This window comes from Ranitomeya imitator, chromosome 1 (assembly GCF_032444005.1).
Source record: "Ranitomeya imitator isolate aRanImi1 chromosome 1, aRanImi1.pri, whole genome shotgun sequence".
NCBI classification, from domain to species: Eukaryota; Metazoa; Chordata; class Amphibia; order Anura; family Dendrobatidae; genus Ranitomeya; species Ranitomeya imitator.
Window position 1 is genome coordinate 443,080,691 of NC_091282.1, and position 20,920 is coordinate 443,101,610.

Sequence of the window (20,920 nt, forward strand, 5' to 3'; positions counted from 1 at the left end):
ACTATCATGCATCATTTTTGGGCGTATATGCCTAATGGACACTAAGACATAGTAGACAGTCTGGGTGTCAGCCTTCAGTAGGCCTATACGCCTGAAAATGTTGTACGGCAGAGTGCACATTCGAGAGCCCCGACAGGACCCACGAATGTGAAGATAAGCGCAATGTGAAAGCACCCTCATGTGCATTTCCATTTTATAAAGGACTAACCAAATAGGAAAATTTACATTCGGTTTCTATTTAACCCTCCGTCACATACAACTGATCTGACAGGCGCTTCTCTTTTACTTTCATTTCTCCTTCCTCACCAGATTGTGAGGAAACCCCCTCCCTCCAGGTAGTCTCCTGTCTCTTGAAGGTCTGTGAAACCTGATATCACAGTTGGATTTCAGAGCTTCAGGGGAGAGGATATAGCTGCACAGATCTCTCAGGCTCATTGTATGTGAATACATCACATTCAGTAAGGTTGGTATTTTATGTTTTTATTCATCACAATAGTTTATTTAGCTTGTTTTATGAATGTATAGCACAAAATGTGAGGATATTTCATAGAAATAAGGGAGATTTTTATAAAAGAAAGTGTGCTGCTCAGGCATATACAGTAGTTCCCTAACATATTCCTTCTCTTGCTTCAGATTATCTGCTGAAATGGAGAGGAAAATGTACAATTTATCCAAACAACTTGATGTTGAGGAAGTAACAAACATGCTGTTAGATGATAGAGACCTCACACTGAATGAGGATTTAGGAGAGGAAAGTGAGATTGATTCTCATGATGAGGTGGAAGAATGTGTCCTGAATTCTGAAACAGAGCAAGATGGTGACAGTGGTGAGGATGAAGAAGTTGGATCATATTATATTGGAAAAGATAAAAATACTAAATGGAACAAGAAGCCATTCCAGAAAAAACGTAGGGAACCTTTAAACATTATTACTCACCTTCCTGCAGTAATAGGAACTGCACGTAATGCAAAAACTGCAGTTGAATGCTGGAACAGTATATTTACAGATGACATTCTGGACTCTATTGTCACATATACCAACCAATATATAGACATTATAAAGGACAAGTACATCTGCAACGGAACCATCAAGCCAACAGATGAAATAGAACTGCGTGCTTTTTTTGGATTACTGTACCTTGCAGGAGCTTATAGGGCAAATAGACAAAGTTTGGAGGAACTTTGGGGTAAAGATGGGGATGGAGTTGAAAAATTTAGCCTTGTTATGTCCATAAACAGATTCAAGATTCTAATTCGTTGCCTTCGGTTTGACGACAGAACTACCCGAACCGAACGCAAAACACATGACCGACTTGCTCCAATTCGTGATATATTTCAAAGATTTGTTGTAAACTGTAAACAAAGTTATTACCCTGGAGAGAATCTCACTATTGACGAAATGCTCCCTGGTTTTCGTGGTAGATGTGCCTTTCGTCAATATATTCCATCAAAGCCAAACAAATATGGAATAAAAATGTATGCCCTTGTTGATGCCAGTAAGACCTACACTTACAACCTGGAAGTTTATGCAGGAAAACAACCAGAAGGTCCTTACTGTGTGAGCAACAAACCCATTGATGTTGTAAAAAAGACTGGCTGAACCCTTATTTGGATCGTGTCGCAATATTACAGCTGACAATTGGTTTACAAGTTGTGATCTGATTGATTATCTGAAAATTCAGAAGCTGTCATATGTGGGAACTGTAAGAAAAAACAAAAGGGAATTGCCGCCACAGTTTGTAAGTGTGAAAGAGAGACAACAGTACAGCAGTATGTTTGCATTCCATAATGGAAAGGCTTTAGTTTCCTATGTACCACATGCCAAAAAAAATCGTACTTCTTCTATCAACACTTCATGATGATGCTGCCATCGATCCTGGGACTGGGGCAGAAAAAACCCCGGAGATAATTACATTTTACAATGCCACCAAAGGGGGTGTGGATACAGCAGATCAGATGTGCTCCACTTTCAACGTCAGCAGAAACATCAAACGCTGGCCAATGGTCATATTTTTTGCTATGTTGAATTTGGGTGGTATAAATTCACAAGTAATTTATCTTGAAAACAAGCTTGAACCACTCCGTAGACGATTGTATCTGAAAAAATTGGCCCATGAACTAGTACTTGGAGAGCTACGCAGGAGAAGCGTGAAAACAATCGGTATCCCCTCTCGCCTTCAAGTTCAGCTCAAAAGGTTCCGCCCAGAAGATGATGGTGAAAAGTCACCATCTGCACCACCTCACAAAAGAAGGAGATGCACCACCTGCCAAACGGAAAGCGGAACCAGAAGGCTTTCAAATTATGAATGTCTCAAATGTCATAAAGCAATTTGCCTGACACATGCAAAAATGGTGTGTAATTCTTGCTATTTGCTCTGCAAGTGTGACTTTTCTGGGGAAACCTCAGCATCTACTTCTGATTGAATATGTTTTTAATAGTACTTAAGGTACCTTAAAATTAAAAAAGAAAGTAAAAAGCACTGGCGCTCCTGATAGTCCCTAGTGGGGAAACAAAATTGCTGAATGTAGCGTGCTGCTGGTGATTGTGACAGGTTCTGTGTAGACCTGTAAAATATATAAAATGAAAAAGAGTGGTATTCACCTGCGCTGTCTACAAAAACGAACAATAAAATGAAAAATAGATGAATAAATGAATAAGAGAGCACTTACTTAATGAGTAATCATTGGTTATGCAGTGGATGTTGCAATGGGTCCTTAAAGTACTACCAGAATCTTAGGGTAATGAGGAGAGAAAAAAAAAGGGGGTAAATGATTGTATTGGTGAATATAGTGAGACTAAATAGATTTATAATATATACTCACTCAGATATTAAATGGAAATGTGCAATGAAGAGACGTGATCCCTGTGTATCTGCAATTGATGCGGGTATTGTGATGACCACGGTTGCTTAATCTTCAGAGGTTTATAGTAGATGCCCCGGCTTAGATAAATGTACAACCTTTATAGGTAATGGTGGTTTTAAATAAATGTGGTCTAGTTTTCCCAGTACATAATAAACTTACTGCTGGTGGGAGTAGCGCAGGATTCCATTAGGTTAAGGTAGTAAGATGACCATCAGATGCTGGCTGACAAGGATTACTGTGATTAGAATTGATTGCCCATATGTTGAGATGAAGAGAAATGCTCCCCTAGTATGTTGGAGCACTAATATGCCACAATTGCTATGTGCACATAAAATATGCTATACTCACTGTGGTGCTGAGTGCGGAGGGAAGCGGTTCCGGAAAGTCTGAGCCACCACTAGGTGTACCACTATGACAGAGCGGTGGGTTAAGGAGAGAGTGGCGGCAGAAGCCGTGCGACCGCGAAACCTTGCGTGCCCCAGCCGGATGCAGCGCTGAGGTAGCGGTCTTTGTACATTTTTTTGAGAGAGTCGAGCTGGGGACTATTTGGCGGGAGTTTTGAAAAGTTTGTATTTCATAGTTATTAGTTTTATGTTAAGTAAATGTTCTTTTTTGCAACTGATTATGTGTAGTCTCTTTTATTACATCCCTATGAAGGTCACTGATCACTTTTAGAGCACTGAAATTGCAAACATTAGATATTATAGGTATTTTTCCAGCAGGCGCCTGACAGGCACATTGTATGTGAACTCGTTAGTCCGAATATTGTATGTGACGGAGGGTTAAAAGAGGACTTGCCCAGAGAATAAAAATGGTGTACAAACTGGATTAGTGAAAATTAAACCACCGTTTGGGCGCATGGCAGAGCTCGGAAGGAGTGCCATTTGGAATGCAGACTTAGATGGAATGGTCTGCAGGTGTCACATTGCGTTTGCAGAGCCCCTAATGTACCTAAACAGTAGAAACCCCCCACAAGTGACCCCATATTGGAACCTAGACCCCCCAAGGAACTTATGTAGATGTGTTGAGAACTTTGAACCCCCAAGTATTTCACTACAGTTTATAACGCAGAGCTGTGAAAATAAAAAAAATCATGTTTTTCCTACAAAAATGTTTTTTTTAGCCCTCCAAATTTTTATTTTCCCAATGGTAACAAGAGAAATTGGACCCCAAAAGTTGTCCAATTTGTCATGGGTACGCAGATACCCCATATGTTAGGGTAAACCCGTTTGGGCGCACGGGAGAGCTCGGAAGGGAAGGAGCAGTGTTTAACTTTTTCAACGCAGAATTTGCTGGAATTAAGTTCGGACGCCATGTCGCGTTTGGAGAGCCCCTGATGTGCCTAAACAATGGAAATCCCCAATTCTAACTGAAACCCTAACCAAACACACCCCTAACCCCAACCACACCCAACTCTAATCCCAACCATAACCCTAACCACACCCCTAACCCTGATACATCCCTAACCCTAATCCCAACCGTAAATGTAATCCAAACCCTAACCCTAACGGGAAAATGGAAATAAATACATTTTTTTATTTTTTTTTATTTTTCCCTAACTAAGGGGGTGATGAAGGGGGGTTTGATTTACTTTTATAGCGGATTTTTATGATTGGCAACTGTCACACACACTAAAAGACGCTTTTTATTGCAAAAAATATTTTTTGGCGTTACCACATTTTGAGAGCTATCATTTTTCTATATTTTGGTCCACACTCATGTGAGGTCTTGTTTTTTGCGGGACGAGTTGACATTTTTATTGGTAACATTTTCGGGCACGTGACATTTTTTGATCGCTTTTTATTCTGATTTTTTGTGAGGCAGGATGACCAAGAACAGCGGTACAATGGTTGTTTATATCTGTCTTTTTGATTGCGTGTTATTCCACTTTTTGTTCGGCGGTATGATAACAAAGGGTTGTTTTTTGCCTCTATTTTTTACGGTGTTGACTGAAGGGGTTAACTAGTGGGACAGTTTTATAGGTCGGGTCGTTACGGACGCGGCGATACTAAATACGTGTACTTTTATTGTTTTTTTAATTTAGATAATGGAATGTATGTATTGGAACAATATTTATTTATTTTTTTAAGAATCGCACTGGACGTACTATCCCATCACTGGGAATTAAGTCCCAGGTCACCCTGACGGGATAGTAGTACGTCCAATGGGATTAAGGGGTTAAGTTTCTTCAATGTTGACATAGGAGGAAACATTTCTTGAAATGTCACAGTAGCACATGATCCTGAGCCCATCGGTCTCTAGCCGCCCCAAGCTGGCAGTCCTCACAACATTATTCATTCTTGTTAAACCCATATAATTAGCTTACCACTCTGAAATCATATATTTAAAAGCTTGAAAATAATGAAATAAATGACACAGAAAACAACGTTTGTAAAGGAGTTAGATTTATAAATATAAAACATTTTGACAAGTCTTTCCCAAGAATACAGAGGTCGTCATTTGTCCAAACTGGTGAATCTAAGGGGAATTTAAGTTTTCTATTAAAGCTTCAATTGCTTTCGTGTTTTTGGAGTCTTTTGGTTTGGTCACAATGCCTTTGAGTCCATTTTTAACTTGGGCAGCAATTTCTTCATGCGAACTCTGTAGAAGGCTATAAATAAATAAATACAAAAATCAGAAAAATATGCACAAAATCAAGGCAAACATTAAAAATTTACTTATGATGCTGAATGCATTTATGCTATGTTTTTCTGCAAAAACAAAATAGCAAAACTGTTTCCCACTAGCACAAAGTTGATGCAGTAATAGTGCTTTTAATTTACAAACCAAACAGCAGCGAGACGAACCACTGCGCAATGATGAAAAACATTAAAGTACTTAAACCTTGTAATCCCGACCGAATAATGACTTTGTACCATTATGCGCCATAGAATACTGTGCTATTGAGTTACTATAACCAGCTAAACAATAAGCGAAGGCCACCAGGAGAACAGCTAATGACTACAGCCTAACAGTGTACAGAAGTAAGAGGGCTAGGTGATTACAATGACCGAGTCACCGAACAAAGACTAAAATGCCCACGCTGAGCTGTGCTTCATTACAAGTCAACTTTCTGGGTTTCCTAGCTGCGCTGTGAGAGCCAGATCCATTTCTCCTAAGGGTCAGTGGTCTAGCAAAACTCAGCCAGCCATTCCTAATGAGGATTAGAGAGGTGAATAGTGCAGGGTCTCAAAGGAGCTGGAATTAGCGTGGTTTGTGACCTTCTCCGCAACACACATGCTGAATGGGTGGAAATGGGGAGCGATTAAAAATCACAAAGTAGAAGAACTAGCGAAAGTTGGAAAACATTAAGCAAATACATTCACAAAGCTAAAACTTTATTTTATTTTTCTCAGCTCTACAATTCACACATATATTCCTCCATTTGCAGCCATGAGTTCTTGATGTTGTAGTTCTTCAAACTTGCGTATCTGTCTAAAAGGTATGTTTTCCCTGATCCTAAGGCCTTGTCCATATGTGATCAGCATTCGTAGGAGAGTAGTAGGGGAGGATATAAACACAGAACGGGTGTGAAACTTCGGTAGGGCAGAGTCATATGGCCGTATAAATTGGATCGTCATTTGATTGCAATAAACAGGCTGGCACGCAGCTTTCCCGATCAGAGCGGGATCACTTTGAATGTTTCTATGCAGACAGCATGCTGTGGTCAGAAGAGCCACCAATCAGTCCGTGCATTGTGGGCTGATCTCGGTCCGTCTGATTGCACACTTATGGTTTTTCTCTGTAGGATCCATTTCTGATTTTAGCTTACAAATGCTAATGCAAAATACAGTTATGTGAATAAGGACTAAAGAGAAGATTAATACTGAAACTTGAAATCTGCCTAAAATCTTGTGCCCTAGCCTGCTAAATACAGTATTCCCACTCGTGTCGTCACCACTACTTTTTTTCCCCCACAAACCAGTTTCTAAAACTGAGATTTGTCCATTGCTGTCTCAAATTTGCAAATTGCCTCTTCAGAGAAAAAGCGGACTTGAACTCTATAGCGCCACCTGTTGGAAATAGCGATCCTACAAGTCACAATCAAACCTTTAACGAGTCGTGCAATATGACTTAGGATAAAAGCCAAATCAGTATCTCAATTCGCAGACACTGTTTCGGGCTGTTGGCCCTCATAAGTGCGAAGCATGAGAACGGATTTGGCTAGGTGAGAGGCTCTGGACTGAGGTCTAAGGGGTAACGTTTCTCCTTGTGGAGAGTGACATACCAGCTCTGGCTTGTCAAGGTAAGGAGGCTTATTCGCCGTGCAATGCTCCTCTGCTACTTCCAACAGGTGGCGCTATAGAGTTTAAGTCCTCTTTTTCTCTGGAGAGGCAATTTGCATATTAAATTTCCCAGAGGAGCATTGCACGGCGAATAAGCCTCCTTACCTTGACAATCCAGAGCTGGTATGTCACTCTCCACAAGGAGAAACCTTATCCCTTAGACCCCTGCCTCAAATTTGATCATTCAATTTTCCAAAAAATTATAACATTTTCATATCTCAAAGATGTGTCAAAAGGTTTAATTGGTGCAGTGACCCCTGTGTTTGTTAAAATTAGAAGGCAGAAACACTCTTCTCATCCAAGTCTCAACCTGGGCTCAGAAATTTTGTGGAGCTCATCTTCAGTCTGAGGACAGCAGTATTGCTACTTTGTTGTAGACACTGGTGGGGGTCAATGCACTGACCAAGGCCTCTTACATACCTTTACATGGCAAAAGCTTTCTAACAGTGTAGTAAGTTGTGATGAGCGAACGTCCTCGGATAAGGTGTTATCCAAGCATGCTTGGGTGCTGAGTGACTTTGGCGTGCGCAAAAAATATGTTCTCTACGCCTGCATGTCTCGTGGTTGTTCGGCAGCCGTAACATGCAGAGCTTGCTGGTTTGTTAGGACACGAACATGCTCCGATAACGCCTTATTCTAGCAGGTTCGCTCATTACTACTAGGAAGCACTTTCGGGAGTCATCCAAGAGTAGCATGAAAGTCTGCAGTGTAGGGATTCTGCGGTACTGCCAGTGGGAGCGGGCGGTCTCTATGTATGCGATTTGCATCATTTCGCTCACATTCCTTCTACATGTGCTTAGGCTCTCTCAGTTCACTTCTATTGAGAGACGATGAACACATCTAGTCAGCACATGACTGCAAGTATAAGTCTCACACTTACCACCCACCATCACAAGCAATATTTAAGAATCCTGACAGCATGGAGAGAACACCCAGTCAGGATTCAGAGTTCTACAATCATAGACTGACTGCAGACTTTCATCACAAGCCTGCACAACCCCGATAAAGGCAGTAAGAGACATAAGTATGTTACAGGTAAAAGGAAATGTTATTTATACAACACTCTGGATGGCGCCGCTCTTACCAGCAAAGGACTATGGCTCCTCGGTTTACTTTTGCCCAAGTGCTTAGGTTCTTGATGCTGACGTGTTCTACCAATGTTCTAGCAAAAGATGCTGACAAGAATAAAATTAAAAATACAGTTACTTTGTATAAAACATGAATATATCAAAAGCCTATATTCCATAAAAAACAAAAATCCCATGAGCTTTGGCGTAAGCAGGCTTACAAGGCTCCCTCCTGACAAAACTCGCAACTGCGGCCGTTTTGCGTCCCACGTGACAATTCTAAGGGTGCTTTCTTATTTATTTACTGAACATGGACACTAATCTATCACCTATTAAAATGCACCGCTAAACCGCATTTTCATATTGGAGGATATACAAGTAAAATGTATATTTGTGTCTATTGCTACAGATCCCTTACTAGCAATAATATTTTAGAAGTGCAAACATTTGACGGGTGATAAAGCTATGTGTATTTTAATGTCAATATGAGTGGGGAGAACACTGGTCTAAGGAAAAACTATAGCAATAGCAGAAAACTGCAAAACATGAAATAAAGTGTTTTTTCATAGAAGTATGAAAGTTCGCATTCACAAAACTGAATAGGGCTTTTTCACTCAGACCACTTCGGTGATAATCTCATAACATTCAAAAAGGACGTGAATCTCTTTTCCTGCCCTCAGAATCTGACAACTAAAAACAGCAGCCTGAATTTAGACATTTGCCCCTCTATTGCTTTTGCAGATAAGTAATAGCCCGACTTATACAATATGTAAAGTTTGGGCATCCCAGGTCAAAATTACTGTTATTGTGAACACTAAAGCAAGTTGAAGATGAAATTATCTCTAAAAGTCTTAAAGGGACTCTGTCACCTGAATTTGGCGGGACTGGTTTTGGGTCATATGGGCGGAGTTTTCGGGTGTTTGATTCACCCTTTCCTTACCCGCTGGCTGCATGCTGGCTGCAATATTGGATTGAAGTTCATTCTCTGTCCTCTATAGTACACGCCTGCGCAAGGCAATCTTGCCTTATGCAGGCGTGTACTATGGAGGACAGATAATGAACTTCAAACCAATATTGCAGCCAGCATGCAGCCAGCGGGTAAGGAAAGGGTGAATCAAACACCCGAAAACTCCGCCCATATGACCCAAAACCAGTCCCGCCAAATTCAGGTGACAGGTTCCCTTTAAAGATGACACATTTCCTTTGTATTTTATGCAAAACACACCGTAATTTTTTACATTAAAAAAAAAGCAAAACTTTGGGCACCCTGCATGGTTAGTATCTAATAGCACCCCCTTTTGAAAGTATGACAGCTTGAAAATGCTTTTTGCAGCCAGACAAGGGTCCTTCAATTCTTGTTTGAAGGATTTTCATCAATTCTTCCTTGGAAAATTCTTCCAGTTGTGTGAGATTCCTGGGTTGATATGCATGCACTGCTATGTGGAGCTCTAGCCACAGATTTTCAATTAAGTTCAGATCAAGGGACTGTGAGGGCCACTGTAAAACCTTCAGCTTGCGCCTTCTAAGCTAGTCTATTGTAGATTTTGATGTGTGTTTAGGATCATTATCCATTTGTAGAAGCCATCCTCTTTTCAACTTCAGCTTTTTTACAGATGGTGTTATGTTTGTAAGAATTGGTTTACATTTCATTGAATCCATTCTTCTCTCTACTCGTGAACCGTTCCCCGTGCCACTGGCTGCAACACAATCTCAAAGCATGATTGATGCACCCCCATGCTTAATGGTTGGCAACATGTTTTTTTCCTGAAATTTGGTGTCCTTTTTTCTCCACACACACACACACACACACACCTTTGATCATTGTGGCCAAAGAGTTCTATTTTAACCTCATCAGACCACAGGACTTGATTACAAAATGCATCAGGCTTGTTTAGATGTTCTATTGCATACTTCTGATGCTGAATTTTCTTCTGATGACTCTTCCATGAAGGCCATATTTGTGCAGGTGTCTCTGAACAGTAGAACAATGTACCACAACTCCAGAGGCTGCTAAATCTTTCTGATGTCTTTTGCAGTCAAGCGGGGGTTCAGGTTTGCCTCTTTAGTTGCAATCCTATGAGATGCTCTCACTGAAATTTTACTTGGTCTTCCAGACCTTATCTTGGCCTCCACACCATATCTTGACCTCCATTGTTCCGGTTAACTGCCATTTCTTAATTACATTTCGAAATGGGGAAAGGGCAACTTGAAAACGATTTGCCATCTTCTTATAGCCTTTCTCCTGCTTTGTGCCCTCCACCATTTTCAGCTAGGAAGCTGTTTGGAAGAACCTATGGCTGCTGTTTTTTGGCACAAGGTCAGAGGAGGCGGAGTTTTTTTTTTTTTTTTAAACTGGGAAATTTGCATCACCTGGCCTTGCCTAACAAAAATAGTTAACAAGCAATAACCCTAAAAGGCTAATTATGGTTTTAAACCTTGGTAAAAGTCATCTGAGCATACAAATCTCCAAGGGTTATTTTTTGTTTGCCTAAAATACAAAGAAATGTGTCACTTAAATTTAGCCCTTTTAGGTATCATTTCATCTTTAACTTGCTTAACTGTTCATAACAGTAATTTTAAATAGGGGTGCCCAAATGTTTACATGCCACTGCATGTCTGAATATATAGTATCTAAAACCTGCAGCAATCAAAAAACTGGGCAAGGGTCAGGAACTGGAATCCTGCGCAGGAGCACAATGCCTGGGAGCCATGAAGCAAGCAGGAGGGCGGAGATCATAAGAACATGGGAGGCGCCGGACTAGGACCTGTGACACCCATCGGAACGGACTGCCCCCGGGTGAGTATAATAAAACTTATTTTTCTTATCTTTCGGGTTGGATTGGGGATTTATCTACAGCATTATAGAATGCTGTAGATAAGCCCTGATAGGCAGTGGCCGTATCTTATATCGGCCAAACCTGGCGACAGGTTCCCTTTAAGAAACCCACAGAAATGAGGAGTGTGCCATCGTACAACAAACATTGGCACGACAAAAAAGGGAAACGCCGATAGGCCAGACAGAGCATGATTAAAGAGAATTGCTGGATCTCATAGAAGGGTAAATCAACATAAATCCTGGGAAATATAGGTGTTAGTTACTACACTCCAGAGGAGAGAAAAAAAATCCCAAGGAAAATCCTTGAAGTAAAGCATGAGAAACCTAGCTAGATGTAATCTCTGGCATTTGATCACCCGCTGTGAAAATGTGCACTTTTGTTTGCCTGGTTTGGGAACAGAAAATCCTGTAAATGTCAGTAAAGGCTATAAAGCAAAGCACCACGCGCTCACAGTATCCGCACTTGTGTGGAGTGACAACAGACACAAATGTCTCCTCTAACAGTATCTTTGTAGATGTTTCACTATGCAGCTGAATTAATAAAATAACTGTATAAATGTGAGCAGTATGCTGTAACATTTTGCATCCAAAAGTAGGAACACACAAACAGAAAGCGGTAACAGCATGAGAGGGTCTACTGGAAGCATGGAGTAGTAACGGAACACATGATACATTCTAGAAAAGTCCTAAAGACATTCAGCACGCAATCTCTTACCTTCTTTACCACGTTCTTTTAAGTCCTTATCTTGCTTCAGCAACCATTTCAGCACAAGGTGACCAGCAGGGTGCTCCGCGATGTGAAGCTTTAAAGAACCACAATGAAGACGATTACGCTCAAACCCAAGGGGACCCTGCGTCTACATCAAATGCTACATGCAACCAAGCTTTCTTTGATGCACCAACAAATGTCACGCAGTAAGGGATTTTATAAGGCCTGCAGTGTTTTATACATAGCATTCAATTCATGTGAAATGTACACCAACAATTGGGAATGGCAACATTTAATATAAAAAATAATAAACACTAAAAGTTACAAGTTAAAGAAAAAAAGCTTAAAAAGGTTGACGCTAACATCTCGTTATGGTCGTGAAATATCTATAGTCAGGTTATTTTTTCCCATTAGATTCTGCAAAATATTACACTTTTTCAATTGGTTAAAATATTGTTCCCATATCTAAGTATTACAGTATTAAAAAAGAATAAAGAACAAAGATATGACCAGCACCTCCAAACGGAATGAAGCAAATGTGAACAGGTGCCAGCAGAAGCGACTAATATATACACAGCAGCACACTGAACGCACGAAGACGCATACAAATAGGCCATTTTTATCATCTAGATTTTTGCAGTCATAAGTCGCTATTGGAGAGAAAATAAATATTTATTTTTTATGACCACAAAAAACAATGAAATACATTTTAAAATTTGTTCCCCTTTCTATAAATTATTTTTATACATTGAACATTTTTTATTTTATTCATTTATCTATTTTTTTTTTTTAACAGGGATGGGGCTAGTAACAGCAATTTGGATTAGCAGCGGCTTTATCTTTATTAATTTATTTCTCATATTGTGCACCCCATTAGGTCAAAAGAGACCTTTGGGGGGCATTTCATTATTGAAACAGTTTTTTATACCCAATGTTTCCTGTAACTGGAGCTGGTGTATTAGCCACAGTTACAGTGGAAATGCAGCCTCCTCCTGACAGCTCATACTCCCGCCCTAGATCCTTGGACAGGAGGAGAAGGCACCTTTAGCGCTTCTATTACTGTATGCACAGCACTCGTTCAGCGCTGTTGTGTTCACTATTTCGGGAAGACGGTAACAAACCTGCATGTTCTATGGAGAGCCTGGCTGTGTCTGATGATCGTGTGCAGCTGCTCTACTACTATGCAATGACATTTTAGTTGGTTAGGAGTTTTTTATGTTGCAGATTTTCTTCAGCATTTTGGCACTTTTTTTTTTTTTTTTTTTTTTAGGTAAATTAGGGCACTTCCTTTTTTTTCCATTGTGTTTTTGAGTGGATTTTTTTTTACATGCTTTTTATCTCGTTTTGTATGCTGTGGTTTGTCTGTTTGGTCATACTTTAAAATAAAGTGGCTTTATTTGGATATTTCCTGGTATTTGGCGTTAAAACTTAATTGTTACAGCCTTGTGAGAATTACATTCGCTTTTTAGTTTCTGCTTCGGAAATGCACTGCATTTTACCTGCAGATTTTCCGCATCTAAAACTATTTTACAGGAAACTCCACGTACTCACAAGAGAAACTGATATGTTGCTGATTTCAAACACGCAGCGTATGTCAGCTCACGCTAAGTGAAAAAGAAGAATAGCGGGCATTAGATTTCTAGAAGTCCCTTCTACTTTGCTGGAACTGTTAGACTCTGCATTTTTGACGCATCAACAAAAACTGATCGTGGGCACACAGCCGTAACCACTTTCCAATGTAGGGTGTCACTGATGTCAGACTCCACCTGTCTGGTGCGGGCTCTGGCGCTGAGCCCGCACATTTCCAAGCACATGTGCCTGCAACAGCCTCGGGTGGAATCGCGATCCACAGTGGCTGTTAACTAGTTAAATGTCGCTATCAATCTCAAACAGCGGCATTTAACTCACGCTTACCGGAAGGGTGTCTATTATCACGTCCATCGGTGACCCCGTCACATAATTGTGGGTCACCGATGGGTCGGCATGACAACCAGAGGTCTGAAGCAGACTGCTACGGTTGTCATAGCTGGATTGCTATGAGCGCCACCCCATGGTCGGCGCTCATAGCAAGTAAGCATTTCTGCTACTCACAGGAGATTTGATCATCGTCTGCGTGTAACAAAGGCGATCGGGTTTTCACAGCTTCTAGTCTCCCATGGAGACTATTGAAGCATGCAAAAAGTAAATAAAAAATGTTTTTACAAATATTAAAAAATAAAAGTTCAAGTCACCCCCCATTCAAAACTATTAGTGAGGAGCTTTATATATCATAGATTTTAAAGATAAAACATAACTTTTATTCTGTCTGAAAACATACATGGACCAAACGACCGTGATGGCTACCAACACCCTATTATTTGTCACCTATTAAAACATGTGCCTACCTAACAGCGCAGAATGGCGCCCCTGCTCCTCGGCGGCTATCCCTCAGTCTCCTAGATGTTCCTATGTTGGTGACTCACACAAACACCCATTTATGCAAACATAGAAAGGAGTGTATAGGGATTGCCATTTAGAGGACTAATAATAAGGTAGGCAAAAATAGAAAACGTGCAAAAAGAAAGTGAAAACAACACTGCATACATAAAGTGACAAGTGCATAAAATGAGAACCTTGCTATACTGTTCTCTGTTGCTGTATAGCCTATCTAAAGCAGAGGTTGGCACCCTACTGGTCAGCGGCATGGCACCCCGCTCCCAGTGGCTGTCCCATGTGATCCCTGGTTTAACTAATAACATTAAGATATTAATACAAGGGCAGCCATTGCCCAATATATGAGGCAAGCACACATACAAAACAATGACAAAGCAGATACCCTAAATGGCATATGAAGCACAGGATAAGTGCTAGTTATTGATAACAGTAAGCTTAGGGATGCTTAAGATTTGATGATGGTCATGAAACATCAACACGTTTATCCATAATGGATCATCAGGAGGCAAGATATACAGATGCTGTCCCCCCATTCAAAATAAAACAATAATAAAAACAAAATCAAATATACAGATATTTGATATCGCCGAATTACCTGATCAATATAAAAAAAATTAACCCAATCGTTAAATGGCGTAACGAGAAAAAAAATCAAAAACGCCAGAATTACGTTTTTTTGGCCGCAGCAACATTGCAATAACAGGCGATCAAAAGATAGTATCTGTACCAAAATGGTATCAAAAACATCAGCTCTGCGCACAAAAAATAAGCCCTCACCCAACCCTAAATCACAAAAAAGGTATTGGAAAATGGCTTTTTTTTTTTTTTTTTTTTAAACAAACTTTGGAATTTTTTTCACCACTTAAAGAACCAATACATGTTTGGTGTCTGTGAACTGGTTATGACCTGGAGATTCATAATGGCAGGCCACTCAGCATTTAATGAACTTGGCAAAAAAAAAAACCAAAAAAAACAACTGTGGAATTGCACTTTTTTTTGCAATTTCACCGCACTTGGAATGTTTTTCCTTGTCTTCCAATACACAATATGTTAAAAGCAAATGGTGTTGCTGAAAAGTACAATTCATCCCGCAAAAAAAAAAAACTAACAAGCCCTCACATGGCCATGTTGAACAAAAAAAAAAAAAAAATAATGGCTCTGGGAAGGGGAGCAAAAAACGAAAACGCAAAAAACGAAATACCCCTTGGTCGTTAAGGGGTTAAAAGCCTTAAAAGTGGGCAATCAGGAAGTAATTCACCTTGGCACCCACCCCTTTAACTATAAGAAAGTACACTATATCTAATAAGAAACACAAGAGTTAGTTTGCACGCAATAAAACAAAAATGTATGCATACCTCTCCATCTTTGCCACCTGGTACAAACTCTTGGGCAGCTATACTGGCAATTGCAGACATGACAGTCTGAGAGTCCCCCTCCGCATATAACAGCGTATTTGTCACCATGGTACACATTGCATTCTGTAACACCAAGTCTTGGATGTTCTCCTCAAGATGCTTTAGCAATGGCCCCGAGACGGCTTCCAGCAGCTCGCGGTGTCGCACCGCAGGATCCTTTTTGCTGTAAGGAGAGGAAAAAGTTAACAAAACCAAGTTGGAAGTGTATAAATGGAAAAAATAACCTGAAGTGACTTTTGTGCTATTACGGGGACTGAATTACAACCAGCGGGCCATTGTGCACCCTCCCACCACGTCTGAATCCAGAGGATTATGCTTTTAGTGTCACTTAGCCTGCTATGCCAGCACTTTGGAATACATAATATTTGGGAAGTGCTTTCATGCTGCGTTTAGCGCAATTCGATTCGAGCGCAAGCGCTGACAGGGCCATCTATCTACTATATAATTGTCTAAGGGTCACTTCCGTCTGTCCTTTCTGTCACAGATATTCATTGGTCGCGGCCTCTGTGTCATGGAAATCCAAGTCGCTGATTGGTTGCGGCAAAACAGCCACGACCAATCAGCGACGGGCACAGTCCGGAAGAAAATGGCCGCTCCTTCTTCCCCGCAGTCAGTGTCCGCTCCATACTCCCCTCCAGTCAGCCCTCGTACAGGGTTAATGGCAGTGCTAATGGACCACGTTATGCCGCGGTGTAACGCACTCCATTAACGCTGCTATTAACCCTGTGTGACCAACTTTTTTACCATTGATGCTGCCTATGCAGCCTCAATAGTAAAAAGATCTAATGCTAAAAATAATAATAAAAAAAAAAACATCATATACTCACATTCCGGCGTCTTTCCCGCTCCTCGCGACGCTCCGGTGACCCCTCCATGCAAGCGGCAGGTTCCAGTGGCAAGGATGGTATGCGACAAGGACCTGCCATGATGTCACGATGATGTCATGATGTCATCACAGGTCCTGCGAGAAAGAACTGCAATGATGTCACGGTCATGTGACTGCGACGTCATCACAGGTCCTGTGCCCATACCAAGATTACCAACCCTCGGACCGGAAGCTGCTGCGTGCACAGCACACAGGGCCAGGACTTCAACGGAGGGTGAGTATATGTTTATTTTAGGTCTGTATACTACATGGCTCTGTGCTGTATACTACGTCGCTGTGCAATATACTACGTGGCTGGGCAATATACTACGTGGCTGGGCAATATACTACGTGGCTGGGCAATATACTACGTGGCTGGGCAATATACTACGTGGCTGGGCAATATACTACGTGGCTGGGCAATATACTACGTGGCTGGGCAATATACTACGTGGCTGGGCAATATACTACGTGGCTGGGCAATATACTACGTGGCTGGGCAATATACTACGTGGCTGGGCAATATACTACGTGGCTGGGCAATACACTACGTGGCTGGGCAATACACTACGTGGCTGGGCAATACACTACGTGACTGGGCAATACACTACGTGACTGGGCAATATACTACGTGGCTGGGCAATACACTACGTGACTGGGCAATACACTACGTGACTGGGCAATACACTACGTGGACATGCATATTCTAGAATACCCAATGCGTTAGAATCGGGCCACCATCTAGTATTTATATACGGTAATCGTCTAAGGGGCACTTCCCTCTGTCTGTCTGTCACTGAAATCCCAAGTCGCTGATTGGTCGCGGCCAGCCGGCCGTGACCAATCAGCGACAAGCACAGTCCGGCCACGAAATGGCAGCTCCCTACTCCCCTGCAGTCAGTGCCCCCTCCATACTCCCCTCCCAGTCAGTTCCCGTCGCCCACATAGCGTTTTAGCAGTCTTAACGCAACTGCTTTACACCGCAGCATAACGCAGTCTGTTAACGCTGCTATTAATACTGTGCGATGAACTTTTTACTATTGATGCTGCCTATGCAGCATCAATAGTAAAAAGATATGTTAAAAATAATAATAAAAAAAATGGTGCTATTCTCACCTTCCGCCGTCCACCGATGCGTGCGAGCGGCGAGGCTGAGGCTATTTTCCGTTCCCAGAGATGCATTGCAAAGTTACCCAGATGACTTAGCGGTCTCGCGAGAACGCCAAGTCATCTGGGTAATTTCGCAATGCATCTCTGGGAACGGAAGCTAGCGGCAGCCTCGCACGCATCGGGACAACTTCGGTGGACCCTGGAGGGTGAGTATATAACTATTTTTTATTTTAATTCTTTATTTTAACAGAGATATGGTGCCCACACTGCTATATACTGCGTGGGCTGTGTTATATACTGCATGGGCTGTGTTATATACTGCGTGACTGATATATACTACGTGGGCTGTGTTATATACTACGTGGCTGCTATATACCACAAGGCTGTGCTATACACTATGTAGCTGCTACATACTACGTGGCTCTGCTATATATGTGGCTGTGTTATACACTACGTGGCTGTGCTATATTCTACGTGGCTGTGCTATATTCTACGTGGTTGTGCTATATTCTACATGGCTGCAATATTGGCACGAGATTTAATCACCCGGCCGTGACCAATCAGCGATATTGGTGCGGGATTTAAACACCGCTTCAGTGATTGGTAGCTCACGGCCGGCCGCGACCAATCAGCGATATTGGCGCGGTATTTAAAAACCGCTTCAGTCATTGGTTGTGCCCGGCCAGCCGCGACTAATCAGCGACAGGTGCAGTCCGGCCACGAATTGGCACCAGATTTGAACCACGCTTCGCTGATCGGCCAGCCAGGTGCGACCAATCAGTGATACTGGTGCGGAATTTAACCCCCACTCACAGCGCGACGTACATACATGCATAAATACATATTTAAATACATATTCTAGAATACCTGATGCGTTAGAATCGGGCCACCATCTAGTAGATTATAATGGTTCTGACAGAGGGAATGTGCGGACACCAATGGGAGAAGGTGGTGTGGTCAGATGAGACAAAAAGTTAGGTCTTTGGCATCTCAACTCGCTGTGTTTGGAGGAAGAGAAATGCTGCCTATGACCCAAAGAACACCATTCCCACTGGCAAACATGGAGGTGGAAACATTATGTTTTGGGGGTGTTTCTCTGCTAAAGGCACAGGACTACTTCACCGTATCAATGGGAGAATGGATGGAGCCATGTACGATAAAATCTTGAGTGACAACCTCCTTCACTCTGCCAGGACATTGAAAATGGATCGTGGCTGGGTCTTCCAGCAAGACAATGACCCAAAACATACAGCTAAGGCTACTTTCACACTGGCGTTTTTTGCCAGACGTCGCAATGCGTCGTTTATGGCAAAAAACGCATCCTGCAAAGTTGTTTGCAGGATGCATTTTTGCCCCATAGATTAACATTAGCGACGCATTGCGACGCTTTGCCACACGTCGCAACTGTCGTGCGACGGTTGCGCCGTGTTGTGGCGGACCGCCGGGAGCAAAAAACGTTACATGTAACGTTTTTTGCTCCTGACGGACTGCTTTTTCCGAACCCGCATGCGCCGCCGGAACTCCGCCCCCATCTCCCCGCACCTCACAATGGGGCAGCGGATGCGCCGGAGAAATGCATCCGCTGCACCCGTTGTGCAGTGCGTCAAACGCTAGCGTCGGAATCTCTGCCCGACGCATTGCGACGGGGAGATTCCGACGCTAGTGTGAAAGTAGCCTAAGGCTACTTTCACACTAGCGTCGGTACGGGGCCGTCGCCATGCATCGGCCTGACGTACCGACGGACAGTGAGTTAATGTAGCACAACGGGGGCAGCGGATGTAGTTTTACAACGCATCCGGTGCCGCATTGTAATGTCCGGGGAGGAGGGGGCGGAGTTTCGGCCGCACATGAACGGTTGAAAATGGCGGACTCGACGCACAAAAAAAAGTTACATGTAACTGTGCCGAGGGTCCGCCAAAACACGACGCATCCGTCGTACGACGGATGCGACGTGTGGCCATGTGTCGCAATGCGTCGCTAATGCAAGTCTATGGAGAAAAAACGCATCCTGCGGGCACATTTTCTCCAAAACGACGCATTGCGAAGTACACCAAACAACGCTAGTGTGAAAGTAGCCTAAGGCAACAAAGGAGTGGCTCAAAAAGAAGCACATTAAGGTCATGGAGTGGTCTAGCCAGTGTCCAGACCTTAGTCCCATAGAAAACTTGTTGAGGGAGTTGAAGCTCTGAGTTGCCAAGCGACAGTCTCAAAATCTAAATGATTTAGAGATGATTTGCAAAGAGGAGTGGACCAAAATTCCTCCTGACATGTGCGCAAACCTCATCATCAACTACAAAAAACTGACTGCTGTGCTTGCCAACAAGGGTTTTGCCACCAAGTTATTAAGTCTTGTTTGCCAGAGGGATCAAATACTTATTTCTCACTGCAAAATGCAAATAAATTTATGTAATTTATACAATGTGATTTTCTGGATTTTATTTTTGATATTCTATCTCTCAATGTTAAAATTAACCTACCCTTAAAATTATAGACTGTTCATGTCTTTGTCAGTGGGCAAACTTACAAAATCAGCAAGGGATCAAATACTGTACTTATTTCCTTCACTGTATATACACCTTCCCACCTGTGTGTTTTCCCTCTATAGCCATATCCTATTTTCTTTGACAGCTTTGGCTTTACAGAGCAGAAGGGTGAAGGAGGGGAGAAAACAAGCAGGTGGGAAGGTGCTCTTAAATCTTTGGTTGTACTATGATGCTCAGAGCGATTGCCTTTGGTTTCAACAGTCATTTTGTGTTACCAGAATCCTTTTAAAATGCTTGTATCTGGAGCTAATAATCACTTTTGCAATTGGGCTTCATTAAAAATTTTGCACCGTTTGGCTATTACAGGCTCTTTGTTTCCCTGCAAACTCCTCTTTAATGAGGTCTGTGGTCATACATCAGCATAGCTTTATAAACACTCCCATTGGACTGTCAGAATGAGCTCACTGACAGATTCTCCGTTAACTCATTATACAGCCTGAAATAGTGCAACACAGAAGCTGTATCATTGTTTTAATGAAACAATTACCACAATGATACTTAGGCAGCTGATCCAGCAGTCATGTAGTCTCAGGCTGAGTAATGATTGCCAGTGTCTGGGAGAGATATGATCGAGCCCCCAGACAAGACTGAAGATACGCCAAAATCAGCTGCAAGTACAACGTTCACATGCTGCACCCATGAATACCTCTACAATGGAGGAACGCAACACAAAACAGAAGTGAACAGCAGAATCAGAGGAGTACAGGGATTTGTACAAGGTATTTCACTTTTTTTGAGCAAGTGGCAAGTCTTTAAAAAAAAAAAAAAATCACCAAAGGTGAACAAGTCTT

At 42.0% G+C, this 20,920-nt stretch overlaps 1 protein-coding gene across 1 annotated transcript in view; it reads right to left on the minus strand.

Annotated features, from left to right (window-relative positions):
* Nucleotides 1-5,253: 5,253 nt before the first annotated feature.
* PUM3 (pumilio RNA binding family member 3) overlaps nucleotides 5,254-20,920 on the minus strand; it is a 172,054-nt gene continuing 156,387 nt past the window's right edge. Inside the window, exons 15-18 of the mRNA XM_069764098.1 lie at nucleotides 15,552-15,774; nucleotides 11,770-11,857; nucleotides 8,236-8,326; nucleotides 5,254-5,476 (exon numbers count right to left, since the gene is read on the minus strand). Coding sequence (XP_069620199.1) covers nucleotides 5,344-5,476; nucleotides 8,236-8,326; nucleotides 11,770-11,857; nucleotides 15,552-15,774 — 535 coding nt within the window. The 3' untranslated portion in view covers nucleotides 5,254-5,343. The remainder of the gene's footprint in view (nucleotides 5,477-8,235; nucleotides 8,327-11,769; nucleotides 11,858-15,551; nucleotides 15,775-20,920) is intronic.